This window comes from Onychostruthus taczanowskii, unplaced genomic scaffold (genome assembly GCF_017590055.1).
Source record: "Onychostruthus taczanowskii isolate IOZ18803 unplaced genomic scaffold, ASM1759005v1 scaffold26, whole genome shotgun sequence".
Classification (NCBI taxonomy): domain Eukaryota; kingdom Metazoa; phylum Chordata; class Aves; order Passeriformes; family Passeridae; genus Onychostruthus; species Onychostruthus taczanowskii.
In genome coordinates, this window is record NW_024499906.1 from 7,879,599 (window position 1) to 7,902,950 (window position 23,352).

Genomic DNA, 23,352 nt, shown 5'->3' on the forward strand with positions numbered 1-23,352 from the left:
AGAACTGGCGATCTCTTTTCCCCTTTCTTTTCCTCTCTCTCTTTCTCTCTGCCCCTCTTTAACTCATCTCTTCCTTTCTCTCTTCCCTTTCAACCTACCCCTATATCAAAACCCACTGCCATGTGCTTACACAGTAGGCCAGGGACTAACGAAACAACTTCCACGCCAAGTGCGCGATTCACTAATAAAACTTTCTGATTGTTTGCGGACCCCGTGGCTTCTGCCGCTCCTTTGGACCACGAGCCTTCAGGAACCTCGGGCGCTGCCTTTCCCTTGTGGGTGGGACATCCTGCCCTCCCGCCCGAGCCCCGAGGGGCGGCGGAGAGGGAGAGGGAGAGGCTCTGCCGCCGGCACTCCCGCCGCCACAGCCGCACCACACGCTGCCTGTATGGGCTGGGAAGGGGAAGGGGAAGAGGCGGAGCGGCGGCGCATCCCGAGTCATGGCCGCGCCCCGCCACCGCCCGGCCCCTTCCCGGCCTGCCCCGCCCGCCCGCCATGTTGGTGCGGCGGCGGCGGGAACGGGAGCGGCGGGATTGCGGGGCGCTCGGAGCATGCGGGGCGCACGGAGCGGGCAGGGCGCGGAGCGGCGTCCCGCGGGCGCGTCCCCCGCGCAGTGGGTGCTCATTGCCCCAGGTAACCCGGCGGGGTCGCTCCGCGGAGGGGCGGCTCTGCCGCAGCGCCGAGCTCTCCCGCCCCGCCGGCCGGCTCGGGCGGGAGGCGGGCTCTCGTCCCCGGGCCTGGGGCAGGTGCCGGGGCTGCTGCGGGCGGCCGGGCCCCGCCCGGGTGTGCTGAGGCCGCTTGGACACACGGCCTGTACACGAGGCCCCGCACGGTACCTGCCCTCCCCTCTCCAGGGACCCCGTTTCCCTCGCTGGATCAGTGCGTTTAATTTACGTCTGTCATTAGCATTTTGCCAAGGGCTCCTGTCACCGATGTCCCCGGTGGGGTCTCGCTGTCCCCTCCCCGGAGCTGGCGGCCCGCCTTGCCTCCATGCCCTCAGTCCCTTGCTGCAGCTTTTGAAGGAAGCGGTTTCGTGCCCTGAGCCACAGCTGTCAAACAGACATCAGTGCTAAACTAAGGCAGAGGGATCTCCTCAGCTCCTGGTGCTGAAGCAGCAGAGCTCCCACGGCAGCTCTGCAGGTGTGATATCCACTGTGTTGTGGAGGCTCTCGCTCTCTCCCATGTGCGCTGAATCCGTGGGAGGATGCCTTTGCTCCTTACATGTATTTCTGCTCCTTACATGTATTATCAGGTTTAAACAAACAGATCACAAAATGATTTGCTGCTAAAAAGGATGAGTGAAACCGGATGTGTTCAAATGCCAAGTCATTAAGAGGAAGGAGACATAACTGTCCTTTTCTAGTTTAGTTTTTAAGGAAATGTGACTTCCATGATTATCTGTGGGCCAGCTTTGTACTGTGGCTATTTCCTAACTTGCCCATAACTGGACAGTGATAATAACCAAACCTAATAAAAAGATGGAGTAATTTTCTGAGCTTTGCCTGTGATGGTGTGAGAAATGCTGTAAACGGCACCACTGAAGGAAAGGCATAGCAAGAACTTTGTTCAGCAAAGGTGGAAAATAAGGCAGGAGCTCAATCTTGAGACATGTGCCCATAAGAAACCAGGCTTCTCTAGTTTCATGAGAAACAGAACCAATTGCTATGATTTCACTGATTCCTCTCTTCCTCTAGTTTTAACTTTTCAGTTCCTCCCTTTGGTATCTGACATATTTGATGCCTAAGAAAGGAATTTATAAAGTGAGGAATTCCTTTTTTTAATATTGACTCTGTGAAGACTAGGATTTAAAGCTGAATCTTGTATCAGATGACTGGCTATGCCAACAGATGTCCATACTGTGCAAATATTTACAAATATGCTTAGCTTATGCATGAGTAGTCAGTTCTGTGCAGTAAGTTAAACTTTTCAGTAAGTGTTTGCAGGATTGGAGCCAGAGCTTGTAACTTTCATGAAGCCAGACAGTTTGTATTACCAATTATGCCAGCACAGCTCTGACAAAATTTATGTAGTACTCCAGACCTGTAAGAAAGTTTATTAAGCCTTAGTTAAACTTCAAAGCACATAGTGATTTTTTAAAAAAGTCTGTGGCTGATAAATTCAGAACTCCACAGCTGATGAGAGCCAGCCAAATAAAACATTTCATGATTTTAGTTTTGTTTTAACATTATTTTCAGAAAAGCTTTTTTAAGTTAACTTGTTACCACTTTTCAGAATTTTGCATTTCATAACTGCTCCGTTGAATGAATCTCAGAAATTTTTCATTGGCTGTTTAGCAGAATGTGTAGTAGGAAGACCCGATTAGTTTCAGGAATGAAGATGGTTGCAGTTGGATTTAGAACAGAAATGTCTTTTAATGGTAAAATTTTATTCGTATGACCATCTCTATCTTCATAATACCAGTATGGCATTATGATACATACATACCTAAAACCAACTGGTGCAGATAAGTACAGAATCTGTTTCTGGGTGTGAGTTCAATGCCATTTGTTCCTGAGTCTGCTGAAAAAAGCTTGTCTGCTTTAATATTGAAGGTTATGAGATTAGTACTGATTTCCCTGTTTAAGTACATGTTTATATGCTGTTATATTGCATGGACAATGAATGGCTGCTCTGCCATTCAGAGCATGTGTGATTACTGACAGGACAAATTTCAGTTTTATTTTTGATTTTGTAGTTTCTATATTGGTTTCAGTGTTCTGGAAACAGCTCAGAAACAAGGAATCTCTTCTGTCAAGTAGAACTGCGCGTGTTTTTTGTTGAAGTTATGATTCTGGCTAGAGGAATGCAGTCAGGGTGAGTTTTTTACCAATGGTGTGAAGTGTTTTTAGAGGGACAGACTGTCACTTTCTGTAGCAAGTGATTAATTCTGTCATATTTCCAGCACTGGAAAAGTTTGGTAATTAGTGATCCTCTCATGCCTATGCATCACAGGACAGAGCTACAAGCTCTGTGTGCTCAGCAGCGACTTTGCATGGTTTGTAGAGGTGGGTGATGGTGGGGAGAGGAAGAGGAGTTGACTGAGCCAGACTTTGTCCTCATCAGCCCTTCTGCCACACCAAGATACTCGGGCTGTTTGGCATGGGAAAATTGCACAAAGGGGACTCCAAGTAGGAAGGGAAAAGAAGAGCCTCAGTCATGTCTGAGCTGACTGCTAAGCAACTTCTGGGTGAGATTGGAAATTGTACCTCTTGAGATGGTAGCCTGCCCTTGGCCTGCTGAGAAGTCTTGTGGTGGTATTTCTGCTGATACTTGCTTTTTTTTTTTTTCCATGAAGACAGGACAGTTTGATGTGCAAATACAATAATATTTTTGTTTTGTTTTTTTAAGTGTAATGGTTAGGGATTGAACCATCAAGGGCAGGACAAAGATGGAAGCCAGAAGTGGTGGGAGAGGAGTTAGGAAATGCTGCTCAGGCAGAGTGAGAAGGTGGTAACCATGTTAATGACTCCAGAAAGGCTGGAAGTCGCTGATGTACATTGTGCAGCCTTATTGGGGATGTGTAGTGAAAGGTTGAGAAATGGAGTTGAGTGGCCAGGAGAGAAAAAAGTGAACAAACAGGAGATGGTGGGATTGGTCGTTGTGGAGGAAGGTGAAAGGACAGAAAACTTGGTCATGTTGGTAGCGGTAGAGCTGTGCATGCTGGCCTTGAAACAGAGTCAGCTCCTCGGGCCATTTCTGCAGTTGCAGATTAGCTGTGCAGTGGATATACAGGCACCAGATTTAGCCTTGGGCAGGCTCAGCTCAGCACTAGCAGTTTATTAATTCATGTGCTGTGCCATGTTAACACATCTCCGCTGTTTCCAGAACCAGCTTTGCAGTGCAGCTGCTTTCAGACAGTGTCTGAGCTAATAAGTCCTGATGGGCCAAGCTGGCTCTGTGTAGACCCACTTGGGTGTTTCTGTGTTGTGCGCCATGTTCCAGGGGATTTTATTAGCTTGGCTGGAAATCTGGATCTGAGCTTGCTTTGTGCAGAGTAGTTGACGTTGATGGTTAAGGAGACCTCCCGAATCTGGAGTTCTGGAGGAATCATGGTACAGAGACACCAAAGTGCTAACGAGTCCTGAAGGACCACACGGGCTTTGTTGGTGGATGGCTGCATTTCCAGATAGTGCTTTCCTGCATTTTCAGTGGGAGCTGGGTAATCAAGGCTGTTACATTACCCTTGTATCCAAGCTCTCTACCCGTGAGAATGTGGAAATGCCTGTACTGGCTTTCTGTTGTTGGTCTAGCTACTGAACAGGTACAAGGGAAAAGTAGTAGCTCTTGGGGATTAAACCTTGGCTCTCTCACGGCTACAAAGTTACTAATGATGTGCTTTAATAGAGCAGATTCTGTCTGTATTTACTGAGTATCCATGTACTTTAAAAAAAACCACTGCTACTTTTTAATGTGAATGTAGGAAATTTCTACCTGCCTTTTCAGCTGGGCCCATGGAACTACCATTTTTTATGTGTTCTCTGAAAATCATAAGAGCTAGAAGTTATTTTCTAGACTGAGAAATATTGTTGAGACCCAGCAGTATTTTAGGGCTGTCTAAATCTAAAGATTTTTAATTTTAGGACAATCTGAATCTAAAGGCAGAGCTTTGGAAAACTCTCAAATACTGTGGTAAAGTCACTGTGTCTGAGGTAGATGTGATCTGAGCTCTGTATAACAAACAAACATTCTTATGTAATAGCTTCAAACCGGTGTTACCAAAATCACACTAGCTGCTTAACAGGATTGGTGTGAAGGACAGTCTCTTTTTCAGTATTCCTCAGGGATAGGTGTTATGTCAGAACTGAAACTATTTATATCCTTCACTGGTTTTAGCAAAGAGGTCAGGAATTGGAGGCAGTTTTCTAAGTGTGATGTTCCATTCTACACCTAAAGTTAAGAGTGATGTGTTTAATATGTTCTTTGTCTGTATTAGGAAAATAAGTAAGGGTTAGCTGCATGCTGAAAATTATTCTCAACCTTCATTTTTCTGAGCTAGACAAGTTTAGCTGAGCACATTTTTTCAGTCTGCTGTTTTCTTAAACAGTAAATTGATTAGCTCTTTTATTGTTTTATTGGAACTGCCATATGAATAGAACTGGAAGGGTTGCAATGGGGGAGGGAAATTTAACAATCCTATTATTTTTAGGAATTACTTATTCAAAAATAAAAGGAGCAGTTTCAAATTATACTTGGCAGATTGTTTGAACAAATCTCATATATGCCAAAAGTCAAATGGAGGCAGAAATAAATGGACTGTGATGCCAAACCATGGGGCATCAGCACACATTAAATTAATCCTCCATCCTTTCAGTTGAGACTAAGGAACTTTTGTCTCTATGCAGTAAACAAGGAAGTATTTGACTTGAAAATTTTGGGTCATAGTGAGAGAAGGTGTCATAGAAAAAGAAGCTGTGGAATACTTAATTTGTGAAAGTGGTTTGCTTTAAAAACAGAAGTAGACAGGTTTTACATTAATTTTTTTTCCATCCTTGCACTTTGATACATGCTTTCACTTAGTGTTTTTAAAAAAATTCAGTTTATCTGCTACGAAATAGATCACACTGCTTGGCTGTTAGGGTGCTTGAATCAAAAATTGTAATGAGTGTCAAAATTGAGCAGAATAATTGAACATTAATACTTTCCCAGAATAATCTAGGTAAAGAACTTGGAAATAATGTTGCAATAAACAAATATGTATTTTTTTAACAGCTGAGTCAAAACATCAGAAAACTTATATAAAATAATTGCACATGTTTATATACCTTTTTAATAAGGTGAAAGTGAATATGGTTATTTTAGAAGTTAGCACTGTGTGGGCATATTTTACTAAACCTCCCCCTAAACTGGCATTTGCATCTCCTGAACAAAGCCCTTTGCCTGCAGGTAATTTGCACTCTTTCTTACATGTCATCTCGTAACTCAAAGGCATACTGAGCTCTGCTGTGAATAAAGCAGATATAACTGGCAAGCTAAGGAGCCAGAAGGAAGCATAGCAAATAAAATAACTGAAAAGAGATGTTTTAATGTGTAACACCATCTCCCACTTCTGCTTTCTGCCATCTGGCCTGGAAGAGACCAACTTATGCCAACTTAGGCCTCTCTGCATATGGGAATAGGGCTGATTCAGCCAGTAATACAGCTGCACCAGTGCTGACCCTATAAATATTGAGAAGGGAAGTCTGTAGTTTTTATCCTTTCAAGTGATAACCAGTTCTTGAACTTCTCAAGACTGACCTCCCCTTTATTCAGCTGAAACTCTGCATGTTCTGCCAAGCATCTCGACTGCACTAAAGGATGAATTAGTACTGTCCATTGCTGCTAGTGAGTCCATGAACATGGGGGTTTTTTGGCTAAAAAGTGAATTGTGCCAGCATAAAGGGAAGCCAAAAGATGCTCTCAGGCTTAAGTCTTAAAATTTAGCTGTATTGCCTAGCTGTGTCCTGGAGCAAAAGACTATTCAAACTGTCAAGTAGCATTTCTTTCTGACCTTGTGGTCAAGATAGAAAACAGTGCCTTTTTTAGATACTGTGGTTTATTGTACAATGTTCTAAATTATGTCACATTGAGCATTGTTTCCTTAGGGCACTAAATAATAAATGCCATGATTGCCAAACCAGTTATCATTCTGTCTTTTACAATAGCCATGGCAAAAGTCCCCTCACTGAAGCGAGTGCTGTGTACAGTCATAGAAGGAGTAAGGTGATGAGGTAACATCAAATTTACATAACTGAACAACAATTAAGAATATTTCCAGAAATCAAGTGTGGGCAAATACAAACCCATACCCTCTGTGTAAGCACCTGCGAAATACTGGCTGTTTGCAGAGGTGAATTGAGCCGTGTTCTGTTCAGTGCTCCCCTGAGTATTGTGAGCCAAGGAAGCAACAATGTAGACCTGTGGCTCATCTCCTGCTTTCTCAACCCTGTCAGTTCACATATGATCTGGTTTTCTGATTTGTGTGCATTGGTCAAAGACACCTGTGTCACATGAGGAGTAGGGTGTATTCTACACCATCTGCTCCTGCCTTGGGTCCTGTCTCTTGTTCCAGTGAGCTTACTGATAGGATTGAAAGTTATTTACTTCTTCATTGTAGTTGGTTACTTCTCAGCTGGATGAGTAGACTGAGCTGACTTGCTGTGGGGCCATAAGCTTGCTAGTTTTGATGGTACAAAACAAGAAGGGAGCAGAGTTGGGGACCCCAGGACTGCACTTTTCTATGGACTGTGGTCTTTGGCCATTTGAAGCCATTTATGAAACTGTATCCTCAGTCTGTGCATACCTGAATTCATTTATTATACTTGCAGTTGATTGTTACTTAAAAAAATTATCAAAAATTTGGGTGATACAAAGTACTATTTTTATTAATTATTTTTCACTAGGCTTTTTTCAGGGCATGCTGCACAACAAAGGACATGGACAGTGAATTAAAGCCATTTTCTTGAGGGTTGAGATTCAGAAAAGAACACGAAATGTTTAATAGATCTAACCTATCTGTACCCTTAGGCGACATAGTTTAAAGTCTTCCATAAAATGCCTATTTAATGGGCTCCGTCATAATGTCTCCATCCGACACACCTTTCATGCACAGTTAGAAGTTAAGAAGGGAATGGAAAAGACTTGTGTAGGTGACGTATGGTTTAATATCTGTTTTTAAATGAAATCTTAACTTTATATTTCCAGACTTAAATAGTCTTTTTTCTTTGCAGGCTGGTGGTGGTTGGGAAATTTGTGCTCTCAGAGGGTTTTTTCCTCTTACGCATTTGACAGATATTTACAGCCTTTTTACTTGCTTGGCTGGCAGCTTTTTGCATGGGAACTCCATATAACTTGATATTAGTCTGTTATATATAGTATTCTATAAGCATTTCTTAAAAAAAGGTGAATAGACTTTGCATCATCCATTACAGTTTCATAGCTCTTACTGGGAGTTTTATGTTGTTTTTCAATTTATCTATGTTGCTGTACCAGGTAACACTTTTTTGTTTTAATGACCAGATTCATTAGTGCCTCATATCTATCCATGGTGGAAGAAATCATTGCCAGAAATCCTTTGAAAGCTTTGTTTTGTTTATGCATTTTATAGGTTGTATGTCTGACCTCCATGAAATACCATAATATTTTCTCCTTTTCTTCAGCTGTCTCCTGGAAGTATCTGCCTTCTGTCTTTTTTTAAAGAGTGACTTGCTGGCTGAGATGCCTCCTTGAGACAGGATTAATAGAGCCCCTCTGTACCCTTCTATTAGTTTTTTATATTATTGTAGTGTATGTTGTCCTAGGAGAAAATCATGCTGTAATGACACATGTTAGTAAGCTGACCTGACTGTGGGCCATTGTTGGTAGAGACTGTACTGTTCAAAAAGCTCTTACCTATCTCCCCCCAAGTATTCTTGGGGAAAAAGTTACTCAGGGCTGAGCTATGGGAACTGTTATTATAAACATAGTGGCAATCATCTGATGTTTTCCTTTAGAATTTAACAAAACAGCTCTTCCTGTAATGTTTTTACTGTTTATTTTCTGTAAGGTGATTTCTTACCTGGAGGTAAACCTTAAAATGGAAAAAACCTCCTAACCTAGTTTAACTCTCATTTTTTCTGGAAAATGGCTACAGTACTGCTTTTAAGAAGTCTGTGTTTACTTAGCTATAAGAGATCCTTGCTGAAGTAGAAGGACTGATAAATGTAATGGCATTAAAGAAATCCAGTTACCTTTCCTGGCTACAGTCCAGAACACAAATAAGTTAGGTTTGGACACCTAACATCAAAAATCCCTTGCTCAGCATTTTCCTAGTCACGAGGTATTTAAATTCAGATAAATAGGGCCTTCTTTGCCCTTAAGGCCATATTAATACTGCATCCAGTTTTCCAAGCAGGCATTCTCCCAATTGCCTCTTTTTTTTGTCTGCCAACTTGACATATAGTAAGCCAATCTATAACAAAAATATACTTCAGATGCCCCTGGAAGTGGAGTGGAATACTGCCTACATTTTGAGGAAATTGAATGTTAAAGAAACTCAAAGAAACCGCTTTTGCCTTTGCTCGGTCCTTCCCTTCTCTTTGTGTGTGTGCATGTCCCTTCAGGCAAACTATTTTCCGTGGCAGCTGTGTGGAGAATGTGACGTACACTCTGATCCCATGAGATACTGGGACAGAAGCCTGCAGCTCAGACTGTTTGTTGGGGTTTGATCCCTGCTGCCCTCTGTGCCCTGCTGAACCCTCTGGAGCCTGAGGAGCACCAAAGAGTCCCGTGGGCAGAGCTGTGCTGCCCTTCAGCACATGGGGAAGAGCTGCTGGCAGGACCAGAGGGGCAGATAGAGGGTGCTGAGCCTGGAATGGCATGGGGCAGGCCTGGATGAAGGAGGGTGGTTGTCTGGTTGGGAAGGTAGAGGATTGATGATGAAGAGAAGGGACACTGTATTCCTTGGGTTTGTTACACTTTGTGCTCCCTACCTGTAGGTGTCCCCCAGGCTTAGCAGAGATGGATAAATTCAGTGTGTTACTAGCAGGTTAGGAAGAGAACATCTCAACCCAGTAAAGATGCAAATGTCATTAAAACCAGCAAAAAATTAGGAAGGATTGTCGACTTAATTGCTGACAAGATGCAACTTCAGGCTCAGCTGGACAGATTCCCAGTGTTCATCAATCTGTGCATGAAGAAAGCAGAGCAGGCGAGCGCTGAAAGTTCCTTTGGGGTTTTTTTGTTTTGCTTTTTGTTTTAAATTTTGAAACTCACATTTACTGTGTATATTTTAATATGTTCATGTGAAACACATCAAAGTAAACACGTGCAGTGTGTTTCTTTCACTATCATTAATCACTTCAGTGTTTTAAAAAGTAACAAAAAATACACTAATGTTAAACTGTGGTCAAGAATTGAAATATACACAGCTCTAGAAACTGGAAAGTCGCCTTTGCCAGGGCAAATGTAGCTTGACAACCATGTGTTTATGTATCAGCATATGAGGCAAGTCTGCTTAGCAAATATGGACTTTTTCCATTAAAAGCCCTCAACTTATATTGAAACTTTTTGAAGCACTTTTTCAAGCCACCTGAAGACTCAGTTGAGTATTGAAGGGGAGAAAATTATTTTAAATAATTTTTAATTATTTTAAATTATTTTAATAATACTCTGAACAACTCTGAGAATTATTACCCTCCAACAGTTTTATCACTGAACACAGTTGTTTTTTGTGTCCCCCTTATGCCTTTATCTGGGCAACTTCTGTTGGTGGCCCAGCTGAATAACAAGGGGTGGGTATGAAGGTTGAGAGTTATTTGGGCCTTTTGGTTTTTTTGCCCATGAGGTGTTAGTGAAGAGCCAAATGTGAGAAGTCCACTTGTTCTTTTCAGATATGTTGGGGCTTTCAGCCAGGGTGGAGGACAGCTACTTTCAGTTGTTCATACTTCCCTGTTTGCCAGTGAATTGTGCCAGCTTCCTCTTCCCAAACCTGCTGGATGTTACTGAAAGGGGAAAGTCAGTGTGGCGCTTCTGTTCCTTTGAATAGTCATGCAGTCTGCCTCTACTGCTCCTCTCTGCTTTCCTCAGCAGCACCGTAACACAAACATCAGCCTGATCTCTGTCAGTCCATTCTCTGGGGTCTGGATACTCATTATATATGTGAAACGGTTTAGTAATTTTCCTTGCTCTAATGAATGCCTGTATGAAAGGAATTGAGGTAGAACTGGCAGTGTGCAGGCTAAGAAAGATGATGCTGTCACGGTGCTCTTTACTGAGATGTGGGAAGTTGTTTTCATAAATATAAGTTAGACTTTCCCAACAAAGAGAACTTGGCTAGAATATAATTAACTGGGGATACTTATAGATCTGGTTTTTTTGTACTTGAGTCAGCGTCCTTGTGGTAGCTGTTTCCTTCTTTTTTCAGTTTCACAGAAAAAAAAAATTATGCTTTTGTGGCTCTGCTTTTTATCTTCTGTTGGTTCAAAGATACAGGAAAGAAAATATCTGTAAGGGGCTTCAGCCAGAGGTGCTGCATTCTCTCTGCTTCTTTTTCTTGGGGGGGGGGAATTAAATGCAGTCTTTATATTTCAAGTTCATGCATAAAAGATAAATAAGTGTGCATGTTTTTCACAGACATAATAACTAGAATAGGCTAATTCCTGCATAATCTGACTTTGTGAAAGCTTTAAAGGATAGTTTCTTCCCATGTGTATTTTACCTTTTGGACTTTCTTAATGTCCACGTTGTGCTTGGCCTGACTAACCAAAGCATTCTCATTGTCTTTGTGACTAATCAGGGCAGTGTATCAGTTCATCTTACTTAACTGGGATGTCAAATTTAGGAGCTTTCTTGCCTGAAGGCTCTCTGGGGGGAAGTGGTTTTCAAAATCTAAATCATCCCCAGGTGCATATCTTTCCTGTGACAGATAGAGAGTGCCAGGAAGTCTGGAATCATAATTTAAGTGCCTTGATCAGGTAGGATGAATTTGGGCTGAGGCATACAATTTTTGGGCAGATGTGTATGTGTGTGTTTTCAAAAAGTGTCAATCCAATTAATTCTGAATGTCTTAGTGAAGCAGATGTGAAATACTTCACAATTTACAAGTTCCTAACTTTTTCCTCTCCCCCTACAGAGGCTGCTATTGATCCCCCTAAGACACCTGACAGCGAACCCTTGTTTACAAAACTTCGCAACCCAAGCACAGGCAAGTTCTGGAACTGTGACATGAGCCTGTTAAAAGTCTAGTTGATTTTCTCCACCACCAAAAGATTCATATTTCTCAAAGCTGAAATAATGATGATAGGTACAAGTCTTAAGTGCCAAAGATACTGCTGGTTATGCCAGATGGTTAATGCTGTGCAAACATTTAGGATTTCTTTTATAATTTTAATTGGTTGAATTGTTTATTCATCAGAAATACTGGCAGAACAAAAAAGGGGTGTAATTTAAGTTCTGGTTTTAAGTGCATTAGTTTTGGGGAGCTTGCAGTGTTGGGTGTTGAGTCCAAGTTTCTTTTTTTAAATCCAAATTTAAGATTCTTAGCATTCATCTTACGCTATAAAACAAATAGAGTTAGAAGAAGTGATTCAATTGTACTTACCAAGCTTTTTGGGTCTTTTAATTTTTAAATCTAATTTTCTTCTCGTGGCCCAGGTCGTGGTGTCTCTTTTCTCCTTAGCAGAGGAAGAAGCACTTTGAATTCAAAATACATTAGAAAGACCAGCAAATGCAGGCAATTCAATGGCAACACCATGCCACCATTACTTTCTTCTAGTCATATTGTTCTTCTTGTCAAGGATTTTTAATTATTCTATGATTAATTAATAATTGGAGTGTATGATGCTGCAACAGAAACTTGCAGAAAGCCTTTGTTAGGGTTAACATTCTGTTTGAAAAACACTTTTCATGCTGTTTTTTTTTTCTTTGTCTGAGCTAGTTTCTTTTCCATAGATTAAATTTTATTGTTTTGGTCTGAAATTGTCTGCTTGTATTTATATGTATTTACATATGTGTGTGTAACTGAGTCTTCAGATGAATTTTATTGTCACAGTATAGGAACTACATTTGTTCTTGAAAGAGGGATATAGTCAAAACTAATAGTACAGAATGTTAAATCACTTACTCGTCATGATACCTTTTCTTGATTGCTCAGATTTACAGTGGGAGTATAAAGACACATCTATTTTCCACCTGTGTTATTATTTCCTGCTGTAGCATACTGTCTTTGTAGTTTGTTATGTTTTTAAAAGCATAGATGTTAATTTGTTTTTCTCTGTGTAAAAAGAGATCTGTTTACCTTGTAGAATCAGAGATCTTGGGGAAGTTTTCTGGGGAAAACCTAAAGTGCAATGATTGTCTGGGTGTGTTCCTTTAGAATTTACAGGACCTTATTTATAGGCCTGCCTAGACTTTCAGTTATGTAGCCTGTTATAAATACAAAGTCTGACAATGGAAGAACTGAGAACGCACTATTAATGTATTTTCCTTACCTTTGTGTCTAACAGATGAATTGTTGGTGCCAGATACTGTATAAGTAGGCACTGAAGGACTCAGCACACTATAGAATTGATGCTAACCACTTTATTAAATAAAAACACGCTTTGTCCTTTATATAGACAGGTAAAAAGAACAAAATTTCTGTCCCTTACACAGACTATAAAGTAGGATCAGACTGCAGTTTGGAAGTACCACAAGAACCATCAGTGAAGTTGTGAGCAAAGCTGTCCAGGTTCTCTCCCCATCCCCTGCAGTTCCTGTCTGACAGTACTGTAGGGCACCTGTGGTGACTGTCCTTTTAGCATAATGACATAAATTAAGGAGCTGTACTTAGGTAATAAGAAGGGTTCAAAAGAACCAAGATTTCGTAGCTCACCACTGGATTTGGCTAGCACACTCACTGGTAGGAGTCTTAAGTTGTTCAGTCAGCACTTCTGTGAGTAGTTTGATATGGGGCTGATCAAACTGTGGTGTAGACCCTTGTTGAGGGTGCACATGGTAATGATTGAAACTTCTGCTCCCCCCTTATGACTACTCATTGCTCCTCTCCTCCCCTACCCAAAAGAAAAATTATCAGAGTACTGAAATTATATCCTTAAGTGAGGTTAAACATCTGGTCAGCCTTTTGGATAAAGGGGAAAAAAATGCATTACCAGTCATTTTTGGGAATTCATGTGTCTGCCCATTTTTGCTGACCTCCCTCCGCACCTGGGGGTGTCTGCAGACTGAGAAAAGCAATGCTGATGTCAGCTTTCAGGGCTGACACTGAGGCTTCTCTGAGCCAGCCCATCATCTGCAAGTCACTGCAGCTTTGCAATTTATGTGCTCTGAGCAGGACAGCCCTGCTGTAGTTACTCTTGTTTCCTGAAGATGGACTGATAACCAAGATGGAAGCAATCCAGCCAACAGACTCAGCTGACCGCATTTCGGTGGCCCCTTCTGTAGTTGTGGTAACTTCCCATTTCAGATGTGAAACATGCCAGTCCTGTTTGCAATGTTTGTCACCCTTTTATTGTAACCCAAAACTAACGTCAAATGGTAGAGCTGTGTTATGGGATGACCTAAAATAAAGCTTTCCTTTTTTTTTCCCAACTATATTAAGGTTCTGATGGGCACTTGAAACCAACTTCTTCTAGCTTCCTCATTTACTTTGTATGTCTATGCATACAGAGTCATCACAACCCATTTTGGTGCACAAAAAAAATAGAGTATTTCAAATTGTCCATGATAGTTTTGAGACTTTTGTTCCCCTAACCCAGAGTCTGATATCCTCAAGACAAACATGATGGAAGGAGAGGGAATTCTCTTGTTTTCCACCTTCCCTGTTCACTGCAGAGAAAAGCTGATTTCTTGAGTGATTTTGATTTGGGTTTGGATCAAAGGCTTTGTGTTGTAAGATGAACTATTCACACGTCTTATTTATTGATTCAAATTCAGTTTCGTTTATAGAGCTGGTAAATGAACATCTGTATATAATAGTGTTTTTTGTCTGAGCTCTCTTTGTAGTGAGTTTATGTAGACTGTGTGTATGTTTGTGTGTCTGTATGTATATAAGGCACATTCTTCAAGCATATTGGGTATTCTTTTGATTTTTCTGAAAGCTTACAAACACAAACCAGATTTCTTTTCAACAGGGGAAGCAACCCTTTACTTATTCAATAGTGGTGCACAGCAGCTGTTTGAAGTAAAAGCTTTTCACGAGGAATGCCGTTCCTGGTTTATAGGTCAGACTGTTCAACAGGGTGAGTTGGATAATGTGCCTTTCTCCCATCTTTAACTGATGTTTGTACACAGACCTTCCCTCTTTCTTCTAGTAAATTTACAGGTGTTTTTCCTTGTTGTTTGAGAAATGCTGCATCATATCCCCACCTTCTGATAGACTCATTTGCCATATGGATTTAACCAGGGCTGGGGGCTTTGTCATTTCTCTTTAAAAGGTTGCCTTTGGCAGCCTCAATTAGGCTGATGTTCATTTGTCATCTCTTGAAGGGGTAAGGAGGGGTAAGTAATTCAATTGTGTTTAAACTGAAGTGCCATAAAATAGTTAGCTTTCCTTGTCAATCACACCAGCAAGTCCTCTGAGTAAGCTAGTATGTGTTATCCTCTGGGAAAGAAAAGAAAGGGCTGGAAGGCCTTAGCTAGCCAAGCAAAGTGGTGTGTTAGAGCTCCAAGCACTGGAATGTATGGTCTTGTGTTCTTTAAATTGCCTCTGTAGTCCCCAGCCTAAGTGCTGGGTTCTCAGGAGAGGTCTGAAGCTGCTATTTCAGTGTTATCTCTGAAAGGAGCTGGGCTGCACTATCCTGGATATTCTCTGATCCTGCTCACCTTTCTGAAAATGAGGAGGAAGCTTGTGTAACTTGCTTGTGATGGCTTTCACAACCCATTTTCACTAAGGATGTTATTGTAGCAGTGTTTCTCTGCCAGCATGTCCACAGACCAGCATGTCCATAAGTATTAATTCAGATTAAGGTATATTTGTTTTATTCCTTTTCATTAGAGAAAAGTCCATTTATAGTAATAAATAAAAGCAACCCTTCCAGACATATGCCTTCCTTAACAGTAATATCCCAAAGTGTGTGCTAACTTTTAAACATCCTCTGCAGGCACATAAAGCAGTGCAAGCAGTATGTCTCTGAGCTTTTCCTTGCTCTGTCTTGGGGGTGAGCCAACAGACTGGGTCTGCTCCCTGCTCCCAATTATGTCCACATTGTATTCTCTCTCTCCCTTTCTAACCTTTATTTTGGCCCTTGGGAAACAGTTGCCGTAAGAAATCATGCCCTCAGTTTTCTTTAAAAAATACAGTGGAAAAATTGTTCCTGAATGTTAGGGCTGCTGTATCTCTGAAAGGGTCAGGAGAAGAACAACACAACAAAATCTGTGTGTTTGCAGTTAAAACAAATTATCTGGTTATCTGCAGAGAAGGGCAGAGGTCTCTATACACCTCTAGTGAGTCTGAATTTTTAGAACAAGCAAAAGTAACTCTTCCTGGAGGTTGGGTGAAAAGCATTTAAATGAAAGCTTTGAGAAAGTGGCTAGTGGGTCTTTTTTCTTCCAATTTCAATATCAAAGCTCTCCTGTTTGTAAGTAGTCCTCATGTTTGCTTTGCCTCACACTGAGCATCATGCTGGTAATACACATGGTAGGTTGGATATCAGCTTTGCCCAAAACATATTCTTCCCACATGATCTTTTGTTAGTTTTAGGGCCATCATAATAGGATTTCCTTTTCTTTAATTATCTTAATCATGTGCTTTAAAACAAAAAAAATAATACATTTATTTGCTTTTGGTTTGCTAATTACTGTCAAATTGTCATCAATTATTTGGTCTCATTAGTGAATTTCCTTGATGTTACATTGTTTCCAATTATCTGCAATTGTACAAAAGGCCTGACTAAGCCATTGTCCTGCAATGAGCTCCAGATGGGCAGAGGTGTCTGTTTCAATGGGAGACCAAGTCCTTCCTTTGTGTGTAACCTGGAATGTAACACACTGAGCCATGTATTCTGATCTAAGTTTATTTTGTTCCATTAGGAGACTGCATCAGATTCTCCCTTTACAGATGAAGGCAGCTCTCACTTAACTAGTCCTTGAAATTCTTTCTTGTCCTGCCTGTCTCTTTTGCCAGTGCAGTGTTGCCTTGCCTGGTGTTAGAGGTGGGGTGTTGCTGAATATCTCTGGTATACCAATCCAATTTATGTTGCCCCCAAATCTGCCAATAGAGGGCAGCTTCAATTTTGCTGGTTTTAATACAGTCCAGAAAAAAGGCAAAACTCAGAGTACATGAAGCAGAAGTCCTGAAGTGGAGTTTGTGCTTTGGTAGGGTAGAGAATTGAGTTATCTCTGTATTTTTAATATGAAATTATAAATACTATTTTTCCATTTTGTTTTATTAAAATATTGGGATACTTGCTAAAAAAAAATGTTGTTCACACTCCTAAAAAACATCCTAAAGCCCCAAAAAGTCAATATATTGTGGAAGCTTACTTTTGCTTGTCTGTCACCTAGATGGGCGCCTGCTATTTGTTACACCAATGGACCCCTTATTTCTGATACTTTACTACCTCATAAAGGCAGACAAAGAGGTAAGCCTGCTTTATTTTTTTCTCTGGAATTCTCAGGAGAAAACATTATTTCTGACTTCAGTTCTGCAGAAGTTATGTTAATTTTACAAAGAGTGACTTCCATAATAAAGGAAATTTAATTTGCTTTTAAAGCAGTATTATCTTAATACCTAGAAGTATTTTTTTCTGTCAGTTTTTTTGGTTGGTAAAGTATATTACAAGAGTCAGCTTTCAATCTCAATATGCACTAATCAGCTTCTTTTTTAAGAGAAGAGAATCTCTTTTGTCTTTTTGTGAGAGCCTGTCCCAGAACTATTGAATTTAAAATGCTGACATGTCATCAGATAAAAACAAACTAGTGCCCTTTCTGAGGCATCAGTAAAATTGTTATTTTGGGAAAGAAGGGGAAAAGAAAGAAAAATTTGGATGCTGTGGAGGAGGAAGGAGGAACATTTCTGTGGCAGTTTGAATTTGAAAGGAAACAACAACATTTGTAGAGATGCTATATCATAGAGCAGCAGTGGGCTGATTGAGTATCCAAAAGTTGGGTAATTAAAAAATGGCTTCATTGATTTATTGTGGGTGTATCAAAACCTCACTTAAATTCCTGAAATATATCAAAAGTCTTAGGCAAATTTTCTGATTTTTTTTCATAAGCAACCTGTGAAAAAAGGGGCGCAAAATAAAACCAAAATGTTGATTTTTTTGTTGTTGTTTTTTTTGCTTGTTTGGTTGGTTTTGTGGGGACAATGCGCTTTATGCATCCTAAGAGTTTTTGCCCTAAAAGAATTTCTACAAGGTTGCTTGCTATTTTCTGCTTTAGATTGCAAGTGGAGAATGCAGGAGAACAAATTATTTATGGTGAAGATATAAAGTCTTCCTATACCTTTGTAATAGTATCTTACTGTTCTGTAGTGATGTTTTAATTATTTAAGGTATAGGGTGTGCACTTGTATTCTGTATTTGGGTGGTCAGGGTGGTCCACCAGAAGAGGTCATTCCATGAGTAGTTCAGCTTGTTCTCTGGGCACTGCACTCTGAATTCATCATTCCTTTGAAAGCTTTATGCCAAACTTGAATTAGGGAAGTAGTAAATTTCCTCTCTATATGTGGGGTGGTGTTGAGGTAGCCTGACTAAAGGACAGCTACTGCTGCTGTTTCTGTGCATGGGAAGAGTCCTGTGCTGCCCTTCACTTTTTCAGTACATTGTTTTCTAGGTTTTCTGGTTTTCTAGGCCAGGCATGATGCCAGATAAATGCATAGAGCTGTTGTGGGTCCTAAAAAAGGGTAAATGCTTTCATGCAGCACCTTGCCTAAGTTAGTGTATTCTACAGTCTTGTGGCAAGGTTAGCCTGAATGCAGCACAGTCACTTCCAGCTTGAACTAATGGGTATCAGTGGAAATCACAGAATCATCCTTTGCGCTGTCCTTTGATTTTGACAGTGTAATGCAGGATTGCTTGGTGTCTCTGAGCAGAGCCATCTCCTATGCAGCACCTTTCTTGGCTTGGGCTCTGTGCCCATGCATGATGTAAATGCAGCTGTCTTGCTTTGGGACACAAGCAGGTCAGTTATCTACAAGAAAGAGCTTATTGCAGTTTTATTTTTGTGTCTCCTAAATTCTTTTTGCCATGGTTATTGTGCCTTTTCCCTTTTAAGGAGAATAAAATCCTCTAAATATTTTCTTGGTTCTGCTTTTTGTGCATTTGTTTGGGATTTTTTCTTTGTTTTTATTTTTCTTATTTTATTTTATTGTTTTTAACAATAGATGGTTACTTTTATTAAGCCTCTGAGTGTCTGGCAAGAGAATTAATTAATAATGAAAGCAGTGTACCCCAAGTGGGTTTTTTCATGCTGACCAGTATAATGAGTTCAGCCTTGGCTGCAGAGACCATGCACTCTGTAAGCATGAGAAGTTCACAGAGTCTTTGTAATGATGCACTAAAGGATCTTTCCAAGGGGAAGGTTGCCAGTTGTGCCAAACCATGCTGAATGATTATGCATTGTTTGGCAATGGCAAAATTTGTTTGATGGTTCTGTCATGTGTGGGGCTATTTAAGTTGTGCCAAAATCACTTTATATCCCTACTCTGGCCAAACTGGAATTGACTTTGCCGAGGTGAAAGGTTAATACTGTGTTCCAGAAGCTGCCCTGCTCCTTTGAGATTTATCTTTGTGGAAGGAAAAGCAAAATGTGAATGGAAGTTATGACACTGGGTTTAATCCAACAGGTTTTGGTCTAAAACACTATTGGCACACACTGACTACTGTGTCTTATGTCATCTTCCAAAAAATCCTGCTGTACTTCACATTAGTTTCTCCCTGTGTTGTTTTAAATTTGGCCTTTTAAGTGCAGTGTTTGAAGAGTTCAGCGTTTTGCAGGTATTTACTGGTCTGAAATAAATATTTATAGCTTGCTTTGTAATCAGTTTCTGAATGTGTCATGTGGTACCATTCAAAATACGATCTTCTTTAAATCCTTTATTTTAAAGCTATGGCCATTGCATGCATATATATTTATATACATATGTGTAGTGTGTATATATGTGTCTTAACATTTTAGTAATGCTTTTATAATCCCTTTGATGTATTTTCAGCAGCAAGGAAAGTTCCAGCCACTTGATCAAGTTGTGCTAGACTCAGAATACCCTAGCTGCCCATTGCTGCTGAAGTGTGCAGATGTTAAACAGTACATACAGCACGTAACAGAAGAAAAAGGTGAAAAAAAAGGGGTGGGGAGCGAGGGAGGACAAAAAAAAAGACTCAATTTCTTAGTATCACCTCATTATAAGATAGATTTAAATATTGTTTTATGCTTTACCAAACAACCGACAGCGGTACTTTGAAAACAGAAGCTTAGGCTTAGAGCTTGTCATTGCAGTCTTGTGAATAGAAATATGTGAATCTCAGATTATCTGCTGCAACTCTGAAAATCTCATGCAGTCTTGTTGCTAGGTGTCATACAAATGATAAATTCTTTATTTAGTGTAGGATGGTCTGGCACAGAAGTGGTCCATTTTACTTTTTTTCATCCTTTGTCACAAACCATTGAAAAGTAAGTAGAAAAAAGCTGGAGGAGAATGAATATGTTGCTGAGAAAGGAGAACACAAATTTTTTGGCTTTGCATAATTTAGTGTTTTGGGTTTAAGCTTAAAGACTTAATTGTTTTAAAATGCAAAAAATTGTTTGGGATGCGTAAGTATATGAGAGAGAAAACTCAAATGGAAAAAGTTAGCAAGCTATCAATTCTGTACATAATTTCCTCAACCTTTGGTCAGAATTCCCTTTGGTGTGGGGGCTTTCATTTTATTTGAGGACAATATATGCTTTCTAGGGAAGAGACAGGAGCGTGACATTATTTTTGCAGGTTTGTAGATTTGCAAAACATGCAAGACCTTGGTTTTTATTTTCAGTCCTTTAAATAGCATTATTCTTAGGCTTGCTAACTCCCTGATAGGGAATGGAGATTTCCCTACATGCACATAGAGATCTACAGGAGAACATACTGGAGCAGAACTAGTAAGCTGTCTGATTCTTATGCACTAGAGCTCCTCCAGCGAGTTGAGGTTAAAGTTAAAAGATAGATTGAAAACTACAAACATTAAGAATTTGCTTTCACAAAGCAAGCTGACCCTTATCATTGAGATATATATATATATAAGAAATATTTTGATAATCTACAGATAATTGGAAAGTGGCTAAGGAAAGGTGTTGAAAAAGTAAGTCTGCTAAGTAAAAGACTAGACCTCCTTCTAGCTGTATAGAACATAAGGTGTTTGTGGGGGGTGGGAGCTGTAAGTTAATTTAGGTGAACAAGTTTAAGTATTTTGGGCTTGATATGGTGCATATGCAGTAGAGTAGGGAAATTGCATTTGTACTTCAGGGCAGGACATGTTTCTGTTGAAAATGCTCACTTTCACAAGGGAGCAGAAAATCTAGATAGAAAGGCTGTTGTGACATTCTGTTTGGGACTGGGATTGTTGGAATTATGTGGTTCCATAAACACATAATTGTGGAGTAATGTTACTATTCCTCCTGCATTTCCAAAAGAACCTGCGGAAACATCTAGTTACATTTTGTATCATTTGGACCAAACAATATTTTTCTTTGGGTGAGTTCTGACTTTTGAGAAGGCTTTTTTAGGACAGGTGCATCTGAAACGCAAAACCACTTTTGCTTTCTCATAAAGTGACAAGTATTTCCATTAAAAAGTATTTTTAAGCTTTCAGGCAATTGCTGTGCCCTACAACTTGTTTAACATGGGGTAAGTAGCCAGGGTGAGAGAAGAGCTGTTGAACTTCTGTGTACAGAATGACACAATCATCAAGGTTGGATGAAACCTTCGAGATGGTCTAGTCCAAGTGTCAGCCTAGCGCTACCATAATCACTCCTAAACTGTATTTCCAAGTGCCACATCCAGACTCCTCTTGAACACTTCCAGAGACTGTGATTCCACCACTGACCTGGCCACTTTATTCCAAGGCCTGACCCCCCTTTCAGTGAAAAAAATTCTTCTAATACCTGATGTGAACATCTCCTGGTGCAATTTAAGGCCGTTTCCTTTTATCCTTTCTCTTGAGACATGGCAGAAGAGACCGACCCCCACTTCAATGCAACTTTTTTCTGTTTCTGTTTGGTGTAGAGAGCAGTAAGGTCCCCCCTGAGCCTCATTGAGAGTAAACACCCCCCAGCACCTTCAACTGCTCCTCATCAGACTTGTGCTCCAGAGCCTTTACCAGCTCCGTTGCCCCTCTCTGGACACACTCCAGCACCCCAGTGTCCTTCTTGTAGTGAAGGGCCCAGAACTGGAGGTGTGACCTCATCAGTGCTGATGGAGACAGTCACTGTCCTGATCCTGCTGGCCACACAATACCTGATAACAGGCCAGGATACCACTGGCCTTCTTGGCCATCAGGGCACACTCTGGCTCATGTTCAGCCACTGTTGACCAGCACCTCCAGATCCCTTTCTGCTGAGCAGCACTCCAGCCAGTCTGCCCCCAGCCTGTAGTGCTGGAGAGGTTTGTTGTTTGTTGACCCAAGTGTAGGACCTGGCATTTGTCCATGTTGAGCCTCATGCTGTTGGGTCTCGGCTCATCAATCCAATCTTTCCAGATCCCTCTGCAGAGCCTTCCTACCCTGCAGCAGATTAACACTCCTGCCCAACTTGCTGCCTGTCTGAACTGATTGAGGGTGCACTCAATCCCCCCATACAGATCATTGATAAAGGTATTAGATAAATAATTGGCCCTGGGGTCTCTAGTGGCTGGCTGCCAGCTGGATGTGACACATTCTCTGGGCCTGGCCATCCAAACTGGTTTTTACCCAGTGTACAGTGTACCTGTCCAAGCCATGAGCCAGCTTCTGTAGGACAGTGCTGGGAGAGACAGTGTCAAATGCTTTCCAGAAGTCTAGATAGGCAGCATCCACAGCCTTTCCCTCATCCACTAAGGAGATCACATTATCATAATGGAGGTCAGGTTGGTCACCCATCTGAGAAAGTGAAAAATGGAGCCACATCCTTTTGGCTGTCATACTTGAGTCTGCATAGGAACTTAGGACAAGGTCTGGATTGTTTTTTTGAAGAGACACTTCCTCCAAACAACAGTACAGCCTTTGGGCAGTATTTATGTTCCCAAAACAAGACTTTTTTTAAAAGTATCTGCTATATACAAGATCTTGTGTCTTGGTCTTACTTCTGTATCCATTCTGATGCTGTATCTGCAATTGTTATCCATCTGGGAGCATCCTCCCGTAAACTGTATTCTGTTAGACAGTAGTGAAGATGCTTCACTGCTTGGTTTTTTTCCATTTCAAGTAACACATTATGTATACCTATAAGTTTGTGTCATTTTGCCAACAAATGCTGTTAAAGGTGTGTTCACTTCCTGGGTTTTGTTTTGAAATGTGAGGTCAACAATGCTTTTGTCATAAAAGCTGTACACACACATCAGCTTTATGTGATGTTCTTGGATTTTCCCAGGCATGTACCTGCATGTATGTGCTACTTCTTTTCTTGTTCAAGTTTGGATTGGGTTACAGTGGGGCTTGTTCTTAGGATTTCTTTCTTTTTATAGAACACCAAGAGTACTGTTACGCAACAAACCCATTGGCGCTTGCTTGCCTGTCATGCACACATCACCTTTCTGTTTAATCCACTTCTATGTGTTTCATATTCTCATGTCTTTTATTGCTTGTAAAAAATACCAGCATTATGGCTTCAGGTACTCACTCTTTTCTGGCACTTAAAATGTTGTCCACTTTGTAGCCTTTCTCATTTTAGGAGTAGAGCATTAGGGCAAGAAATACCAGTTGCGTTAAGGCTGCAGCAGCTCTGTTCTGC

The 23,352-nt window shown here is 40.8% G+C and overlaps 1 protein-coding gene across 3 annotated transcripts in view; it reads left to right on the top strand.

The window, feature by feature from the left end:
- Positions 1 to 498: 498 nt before the first annotated feature.
- Positions 499 to 23,352, top strand: part of RNASEH2B (ribonuclease H2 subunit B) — a 38,585-nt gene continuing 15,731 nt past the window's right edge. For 2 of the 3 annotated variants that reach the window (XM_041407400.1, XM_041407402.1), the window contains exons 1-5: positions 499 to 633; positions 11,588 to 11,659; positions 14,586 to 14,693; positions 16,957 to 17,033; positions 19,607 to 19,727. In XM_041407400.1, coding sequence (XP_041263334.1) covers positions 552 to 633; positions 11,588 to 11,659; positions 14,586 to 14,693; positions 16,957 to 17,033; positions 19,607 to 19,727 — 460 coding nt within the window. In that variant the 5' untranslated portion in view covers positions 499 to 551. The remainder of the gene's footprint in view (positions 634 to 11,587; positions 11,660 to 14,585; positions 14,694 to 16,956; positions 17,034 to 19,606; positions 19,728 to 23,352) is intronic. The other variant, XM_041407401.1, reaches the window with a different exon arrangement.